The 10,000-nt window shown below is 37.9% G+C and overlaps 1 protein-coding gene across 1 annotated transcript in view; it reads right to left on the bottom strand.

Annotated features, from left to right (window-relative positions):
• nrm (neuromusculin) overlaps positions 1-9,943 on the bottom strand; it is a 450,715-nt gene extending 440,772 nt beyond the window's left edge. The window contains 1 exon segment of the mRNA XM_067113685.1: positions 9,505-9,943. Coding sequence (XP_066969786.1) covers positions 9,505-9,577 — 73 coding nt within the window. The 5' untranslated portion in view covers positions 9,578-9,943.
• Positions 9,944-10,000: the final 57 nt, after the last annotated feature.

Here is a 10,000-nt window from a genome sequence, read left to right as displayed (position 1 = left end):
TTCAGTGGAATCCCTTTTACGCTCTTTGATTTGTTGTCTCCCAACTATTGTTTGTCTTTGCTGCAACTGCGTTAGGATCCTGTCGCGGTCTGTCTGTCTTTCGCATTGCAAGGGCCCTTTGTGTCGATGCCTTTGTAGCAGTTACGTTAAAAGAATGTATACGAAGTGTGCATAATCTGGCTGCTACGTGTATTGTGCCCTACGATCTATTCTCGGGGCGATGCGATAAGCAAGCGACAGACGGCTGGAGAAGGAGAGAGGTAAATTTACTAGACCAGACAGGGAAAGGGAGAAAACGTCGAGAGAGAGAGAGAGAGAGAGAGAGAGAGAGAGAGAGAGAGAGAGAGAGAGAGAGAGAGAGAGAGAGAGAGGCAGCGTTAAAACTCAACTTCGAATGAAAATGTTATCTCAAAGCCTCCCTTTCTGTTTAGTATTTCTTATGTGGCCTCAGATATATATCAACATATATAAAAACTATTATTAAAAGAAAATGAAAACGGAATCAGGAAGGATAATTAATAACACTGCTTCTCTTTCTGTGTTCAGAGGCAAGGAAAAAGGGGTTGGTAGAATTGGAGGAATTGGAGGCAGAAAACACATGTAGAGAGGGTGAAATCCCCAAACTGCATTTCCTCTTGAGATGCCCTCAAGCATGTCCATCCGGCCTCACCCTGGCAACCGCCCCCATCTTCCCCCCGCCCAATGCCTTCCCCACCCCCACCCCTAGCACACAACAATTCAAACATAAAACCATGGCCAAAGAGACACCTACACCCCAAAATACTCTCGACGTCACTGGGTAGCTCATTTTTCACAACGGATTGAAAAAGCTTGTTAGGCTTCCTCGTAGTATACTGAGGTAGATATATTAATAAACACCACTATACTTACTAATAACCATATGATTATAATGATCTAATTACATAAATTCATACAGAAACCAAATGTCACGATCTTGCATGGCAATTTTCCATAAAAAAAGAAAATTCTTACTGCAATGAAATTAAGAATAACAATGAGCATTTCATACCTAACTACCACGGAAATGATGGAAAAAGGTCCCTCACTCCCACGCATTGCACTTGCATCCCTGTTGTCTACGCGTAACAAGGGCAACTCTTTCTGTTGCCAAAGAACGGCTTTTTATCACCCTGGCGTTGGTTCCAAATTCATGGACGAAGCCATTGCCAGAAATACGTCTTTTTAGGAGATATCTTGTATAACATGTAAAATGTACGGAGAAAATACACGGATACATTTGCACGTATGCATGCTATACCAGAACTGCCTCTCACTTTATCTGTATCCCAGGAGTAAATAGACACTGCCACATTCATCCTTGAACTACTGAATCAGGGATGAACGTCTTTACCCAAGAATTTTCTGTTAAACAGCCACTTCAAATGCTGTACTTTCACAAAAGCAACACAGCGCGGAAGAATGACCGAAGATCTAAAAACGGTGAAGAGTTAGTCACAATCAAATAATTACATTCTTTCATCAGGGCAATGCACTCCCTCGAAATTGTCACAGATTTTTACGCTGGCAGAGTACCATCGGAGCACTGAATAAGTTTCTGCTTCAAAGGCTGGCGCGCATATTCAGAATACTGTACGGTATTACTCACACATTCAGTTCTCGTCTAAGATTTGTTTCGTGACAATTTTGAGAATTTCGACACTCTTTTGATCTCTGTCGACGTTACAGAGGGAATTAATAGAACAGTCGGTACCAGAGTTCTATACTGACCCAAAGCTCTTCGTTGGGCGAGTCGCAGAGCTGTGAACTAGCACTCGCAGGCCCCGAGTTCGAGTTCTGGCCGGCTGATGAAAAGTTAGAGGAATTTATTTCTGCGGTAGAAATTCATTTCGCCAGTAATGTGGTTCGATTCCACAATAAGTTGTAGGTCCTGTTGCTAAGTAACCACTGGTTCTAGCCACGTTAAATAAGTCTAATCCTTCGGGCCAGCCCTAGGAGAGCTGTTAACCAGCTCAGTGGTCTGGTAAAACTAAGCTATACTTAACTTTTATAATGACCCAGTCTTTCATACAGCAAACCTTTTTTTTTAAAATGCAAAGCCTGTTTTGGCCTCAGATTATCTAAAGTGACATTTTCTCTCATTGCAACAAATCTTTCCACGCCGAACTCTAATGACTCCAATTTTCTTTAAACTAGTGGATTTCGGTGCCAGACTTTATAAAACAGCAATAACGAGCTCATTTCGTTTCAAGCTGGCCACAGGCTCCACGTATTTCTGCATCGGAGCTTGTGCTTCGAAGGCCACATCAAACGACGCTTTACAACGCAGACAGCTATCGTTACGCCGTCTTGTATAAGTCAATAACCAACTGAGGTGCCATGAAAATAGTTCTAAAGGAGTTAGATGCAGGATGATGTAAAAATTAAATGTCGAAACAAATCTAAATTTTACAAAGCCGGTTCTAGCCGGTCTCTTAAAACCTATTCTTTTATCAATGTGATGATCAACACATGCTGTTTCTCCACAGGTGATAACATCACACGGAAAAGGCAGAGAGAGAGAGAGAGAGAGAGAGAGAGAGAGAGAGAGAGAGAGAGAGAGAGAGAGAGAGAGAGAGATCTAAAATTAAAGACAATGAAACGTAATGTTGAGGGAATTAAACCTCATCTCGTCTGCTCGTTAACCAGTGCCAACCAACACCGTCTGAGTGGTGCCAGAGCCCCCACATACTTCCAATGCTTCCAACCTGACCACGTCCAATACCTCATGGCGTCTTTCCCTAAATCCTCTGGCAACGGTATCTAAGCAGCTCAAGATCCATTTCTCTAGAAACATATCCCCCAGACACACAGGCGAGCGTTCCGAGAATCGAAAGGATGAGAGCAATGACTTCTCAAAGCACAGAACGCATTAAAAGCAAGTGTTAACTGGGGCACCACCAGCCAACTTGATCCAGGATTATCTCGGCGCTAACAAGGCGAAGTCACGACACGCTTGTTTCGTGGATATCAATGGCGGTTGGTTATTTGTGTTACGGCACGGCAAAATAGGCGTACGGATTCGTGTTCAATATGCAGAAATAATCCCTCCAACCAGGAATTGGAATAAGAACTTACCTACTGATAATCAACAAGGGAGTGACTCAAACCTATTTGTTCGAAGAAAAAATTTAGGATTAATCTTGTCAAGCGTGATTAGAAATCTTAAACTAATGATCGATTATCCTGGTCACAAATACACGTACATTCTTGTTCAAACTTTATATTAAATCTCTCTAAGACAGACTTGGAACTGAAACCTCTTAACTAATTACCTTTAAAAGGGTGATTCGGCCTTGATGATCTCCGCAGGAAAAGTATAACAAATCTTCCTAGCTAGAATGAGAATCGAAACCTGTTTAATTGGTGCCACATAAACTTTACACTTTCATATTCAAAATGTCACCATATCTTTCCAGCCACTGCTAATAATATATAAGTTGGCGACTGAAGCCCATCCATTTGTTTTTATTAAGCATAATGGTTCTCTTCAAGCAGGACCAAGAAACCGAACCAATTTATTCGTAATGCTTCTCACTAAAATATAACACAGTCTTTGACAGGAATGACGCCCTTCCTGGCTGCACGCTCAAGACTTTCCCGAGCTCACTTGAGCGTTAAATAGCATCTTTCATCGCTCGCAAAATTTATGAAAAAGGAAGGAATAAAGATAAGAGATCCAATATGAACGAGAGAGACGAGGAATATTTTACGTGAAAACTAAAATACCCGAGCGAAACATTACAGCGCAATAATTAAGAAAGGAGGGAAAAACTCCAGTTTACAGAATCATTATAAAAGCAACAGCGCGTAAATTGCACCGCTCGCGCTCTATGGTCCTAAATGACATATTAAATGCAACATGGCCATACAATTAGAGCTGTTTACATTTCGTTAAAACATGTTGACAGAGTTCCTCCGGGGGAAAAAATCCCTGGAAGTCTAGAGATTTTATTTTTTTCGAAGGGCCAGAGGCAGCAATTGAGGAGAGCAGTGTGTGTGTGTGGGGGGGGGGGGGTTGTTCAGAGAATGGTGGGTCCTTGGCAGCTTTCAGTACTAAGAGTCCTCAAAAGATGTTGTTGGGTTATACAGTAATAACCAACACTTTCTTTCACTTGTTAGAAGAAAACACGAAAATGGAGAAAATGAGCCTCCACTGATATGGTCTCGCAAAGATGGCGCCAAGTGTCTCAACTATTCAGATTAAGAAGACATTTTCCGTAGGTAGCCAAAAGCTCATTGGTAAACCAACCGACGTCTCTCTCTCTCTCTCTCTCTCTCTCTCTCTCTCTCTACTCCGGCACTGACAATATGCCACAGGTCATTTTCAAAATGATATTCCCAGAATACTTAAATGGAATAATTAATTCGACGTTTGAGCAGTTTCCGAGATTACAGATAAACGCAGGGCGCTTGCATAACCAATATAGAAAGCTTTTATAAAAGCAAACGATACAAGCTTAACATGATAAATTCTCTTCTAAATATATAAAACGAGTAAAAGCGGCGATGTCCATTTAAATGCTACTGTCCAAAACCGATAATGAAGAAACAATACACTTAAATAACACAAGCCTCATTACTGTGAAATAACACGTTAAGAAGCAAAAATATTGGGAAGCCGAATTATACGGAAGTTCACCTAACGCTGATACTAACATTAATACTAAACAGCAACAACAAGGATTTCACCAAATTGTAATATAAAAAAAAAATTATTCTAAGCTTCGTATGAGATTACCTTAAAATTTTAGTAGGCAATTTCGACAAAAATGAACACCGTACAAATCTCTGACATGACAGCCGAGTTTTACGATCTTCAAATAAATTCCAGCAACTGTTTGACATATCTAAAACGTCTTAAAATAACATTTCTTAAATTTCTAATCTAAAAACTCTTGCAACAACCATTCTATGGCGTTCTAGCAACTCTGTTTAATTTTTAAACTTTCAACAAAGATGTTTTCTTTTGAAATTTTGAGATTTTATAATGTCTCTCGGCGTATATATCATGATTCTAAAAAGTTTCCTGAAACACTAATTCAGAGAATCCTCCTACGAAAATTTCCCTTCATTATTCACAAGTGCAAAGGACACAGAATCCTAAAAGAATCCGCCAGCTACGGACTTCCCGATCCGAGTGCCTAATCCTAATCACGTCCCATCAATACCGCTGACGCCGTAATGAAACAAAAGGATGTATTAATGCAATTAGGATTTCGTTAACTCAGAATAATCACCCATGAGACGGCTTCAAGTCATACTGTCTTTAAACTGACAGAGGAAAGTACTTTGAAGACTCCGATGGCGGGTGACACTGGAGAGAGAGAGAGAGAGAGAGAGAGAGAGAGAGAGAGAGAGAGAGAGAGAGAGGGCGACTTTCTCAACAATACTTGTAAATATATATATATATATATATATATATATATATATATATATATATATATATGTGTGTGTATGTGTGTGTGTGTGTGTGTGTGTGTGTGTGTGTGTGTATTATGTGTGTATATATATAATGTATATATACATATATTACATTAAATATATATATATATATAATGAACGTAGTGAAAATTCATAAGAACACTTTTTCTGCGCAATAACTTACGTGCATATCCTCATTAAAAATTACAGAATACTGATAATTTATTCACTCAAGTTGCGCCGTTCAGCACAGTAACTGAAAATGTAACCTTTTCCTGCAAGTCTGATAACCACTCGGCAACTCAGTACGTTATGGTCTTCTAATTTCACGTGAAACTATTTGCACTTCCCCTGTTTTTATTTATATAAGGAAGAACACGCACGTGATTATGTTGTACTCGTATTGCCAGTCAATGACTGTGATAGTAGAGTTTATGTTTGGTAATAGAAAAATACAGATTTTGAAAAGTTCTGTTGTTCAGGTGTCTTAAAATCTATGCAAGGATTTTTCAGGATCCTGTTTCTCCATCATCTTTATCTATCTAATTATTATTATTATCATTCAGAAAATAGAAAGGAATGAGTGGGATGATAGACAATACTATAATTACAGATCTGATTCTTCTTCTAAATTCATGCGATATAATAATAATAATAATAATAATAATAATAATAATAATAATAATAATAATAATAATAATTTTGAGATTCTCTGATCAGGCTACAGACTGCAAGTTGGCAAACGGCGAGATTTTTATCGTTACTTTAAAAAACTAAGTCTGTCGATCTAAGTAATAATAATAATAATAATAATAATAATAATAATAATAATAATAATAATGGGATTCTGTGCTCATGCCACAGACTGCAAATTGAAAAACAATGAAATTTTTATCTCTCTTCTAAAAAACTAAGTCTGTTGTTCTAAACAATAATAATAATAATAATAATAATAATAATAATAATAATAATAATAATAATAATAATAATTATAATAATAATAACAATTCATTAGAGCTTCCCTGCTTTCGTCGCTTATCAGAACCAAAACAGAGAAACGAAGATCGAGTCCATAGCTCCTTCAGCCTCAAACCCGAGACATTAATAACCTGATCCGGAAGAATCTTCCAAGATTCTTTCCCGTAATCTCTGTATCTTTCTTGAGAATGTCTTAACAGTTAACATGATGAATTGCCCCATTATAACTCTTTTTAAAGACTTTCCTTTTCCCCCTCCATACATCTCGGGCTCGATAATGGCACTTATCTTTTACATCCGCCATCAAATCCGGTCGCATTCCAGGCAATTAACATTCAACGTTTCTTTATTACGGCCTTTATTAGATTACTTCTATACCTTCCATTTGTTGTTTTTTTTTCTCTCTCTTCGGAGCGTCCTGTTCCCCTTCTTTATGCGGTACTTTTCCAATACAAATTTGGATTTTTTTGTTATTTCGTGTATCAAATTCATTTTTTTTTCTTGCTAATTTTTTTTTTTTTTTACATTTATTATCCTTTTACTTTGATGCCCATTTTTCTTTTTTCATTCGCGAATATTCTTCTTCGCTTGTACATTTATTACATTTATCACCCTACTCCCTTTTCCCCCCTTCATCATTCATTAATGCCAGTCGTCCATCTCATTTTCATCCCATCCCAGACTCCGCCCACTCTCTTCACAGCCGACGTCCCACTTTCCATTAGGTTTTTCTTCCAAAACGTTAAGGTGCATTGTTATATTTAATTGGCTGGCCTGTAACTCCGTCCTCTCTCTCTCTCTCTCTCTCTCTCTCTCTCTCTCTCTCTCTCTCTCTCTTCAGCGCTGGAACGATTTCATCATTCCATCTATTATTCTTCTTATCTCAGAGATCTTCAGCGTTTTATCGCAGAGGAGAAACTAAAAAGAAGAAGAAAAAAGCCGCCAGTCTCACTTCATTCTCGTCTCATCACTGACGTGTGCCGGGATTACCGTCACTACTTTGTTTTTTAACAGTTTCTTTGCCCGCTGCGACAATATGTTCATCTTTGATTATACTTTTGCGATATATTTCTAGGAATCCTCGCCACTTCTCTTTTAGATTTTGTTAGTATTCATCAGTGTTTTTAACCAAGGTTATTTAATTCAAATCATTACCAACATTAAAAGGCCCTGGGTCTGCAATGCATGAGTATTTAGAAATTAAATTTTTGAAAAGAGAAACAAACTAGTTTATTAGTAATTTGATCTCGAAGTCACTTAATACGGCAAAAAGATTGTCCATTAAATATTTTTGTACAAGAAAACCCCGATAAAATAAAACTTTAGTAGAGGAGCTATATACTGTACAGCAGAGTGGACCAGATTCAGTATGACTTGGGGTGTCTCATCCCCGTAGACTTTCTTCACTCGGCACCCATATAATTTTTTTCTCTTCTCTAAACAATGACTGATACAATTATTAATATACGAAAAGTCTCAGTTACAACTATATTATATGGAAAGTGACTTATTTAATACTATGAACCGATAAAACTGCAAATACAACTACAACTATATCAGATGGTCTTCGATAACAATTGTTTTTATATAACGTGAAAAGTTTACATCTCATAAAATTTACATCTCATAAAATTTAACATTTATTCACACATTAAAAACAAAGCGAAACAAACCGCAAAGAAAGAAATGCCGAAGAAAAACCATAATAAGAAAACAAGAAGCACGATACGTATTCCGAGACACGAGGACCCACGTAAACAAACGCAAAGAAATTTAGGGTGGCCATTCCTTCACCTGATGAAAAGTTCTCCGTCCACGCGTAAATAAGGGCAATAGGTTGCCAATAAAAAAAAAAATACGTGGCGGTGTGCGAGAATGGTACTGATATCTATCTAAACCTAAAAAAATATATAAGGAAAAAATTCCTTCGCACCGAACTGATAGAAAAGTTTTCCTAACACCCGTCAATACGAAATGTAAGCTGCCGATAAGAAAAACAGATCGGACGTTTCCGTATATAACCACGTTATGCAAAACTACAAATGCATAGATATAAAAACAGATAAGGAAAAAGAAGGCATCCACACCACATGCATAAAATTCGTATCATCACAACGCTCCCTGGAAAAGGTTCGGCCATAAGCAATGATTTACGCGAGGTTAAATTCGAGCCAAAAAGAAAAATTCGAAACGGGAGAGTAAAGAAACCGAAAGGGGAAAAAAAAGACGATCGGCTATTTTCTTCGAAAAGAAAAGATAAAAATCGGAAAAATCATCGCAGAGAAAAAGGAAAACTCACGAAGACCTTGAGTGAAAAAAAATGTTTTTTGGTTATGAAAGATGTTAAGAAAATAAAAAAGAAAATTAATCCGAGTGATGTCCATTGCATTTACCTCTCCTTACATTGTCCTTATATTGAAATGAACAAGCACTTAATTACTGTTAACTAACCAATAGCCGACAGATATCAAACGGTCTCTTAGTAATCGAGCACTATGAAGGACTGAATATAATTATTTTTCTACGATCTAATCTTGTAATTAAATCTACTCATACCCATAAATGTTATTTATACAATGATTAACACATCCTTTTACAGACAGAGGATTAAAAGACATTCACTTTAATGTAAGTTGTTTTTCGCCTCGTTTCACAATGTTAATCTACAGCAATAAAAATTCGTAATAGCATGTCATAATTCCGTCTTCAGCTCGATTCCCCAAACTAATTAAATTTAAATAATTTTTGTTCTCTTACTTTATCCAAATCCCATCAAGTTCTTTTATACATTTTTTCCCTATATTCCCGAACATCAGCTCCGTCTCTCGACAGTTCTGTAGTAAATTAATTTTGTTATAAAACTTGCGAGCGCTTTAAGGACACAGACTTCGAACTTCTCGATAGTTTATTGATTAAATGTCAAAGTTATAAACTCTCCCCATCACGTCATATGAGAGAGAGAGAAAAAAAAATAGTCTTCTAAGTCGAGAAACTTCTCCATCAGTCGAGTCGGTAAAACGAAAGGCGACAGGAAGAATAAGAAACTAAACGGGGAAAATGTTCCCCTATTGCCCTCGGACGTACCTTCATCAAGAGTAAATCCAGCAATTGACGTGGTCCAGAAGACCACTAAAAGGGTTAAGACTTTCAGAGACATATTCACTAAACACTAAAAACTCTTCACTTCATTGGCATAAATCCACTCAAGAAGCCATGGGAAATCATTCAAAAATAACGTATATTATTTGGGATTATTCGCGGCACACACTCCACGGTGGCTCTCCTCCCATTCAAGGCGCCTCCAAATCCGAATAGCACAACCTCGTCCTACCACCGCTACACGCACACTGAGCCCATGCGTTGCCCGCTACCCCCACATGCATACTCCATGGGATGCTGACATCTAGTGGATTCTTATTTAACTAATATTTGGGCATACTGTACATGCCCAACACATCCTCGTGAAGGCACTACTGTGTGGCCCTCAAGACGCAACTGACATGTGTCCATAGGAATTCCGCCCCCCATACACAGCGTAGCAATGTGAAAAATGACGCGAAGTGAGTGACACCTACACGGG

Source organism: Macrobrachium rosenbergii, chromosome 12 (assembly GCF_040412425.1).
Source record: "Macrobrachium rosenbergii isolate ZJJX-2024 chromosome 12, ASM4041242v1, whole genome shotgun sequence".
In the NCBI taxonomy this organism is placed as follows: domain Eukaryota; kingdom Metazoa; phylum Arthropoda; class Malacostraca; order Decapoda; family Palaemonidae; genus Macrobrachium; species Macrobrachium rosenbergii.
The sequence above is the reverse complement of the archived record's forward strand: the minus strand, read 5'-3'. Positions and strand labels throughout refer to the sequence as shown.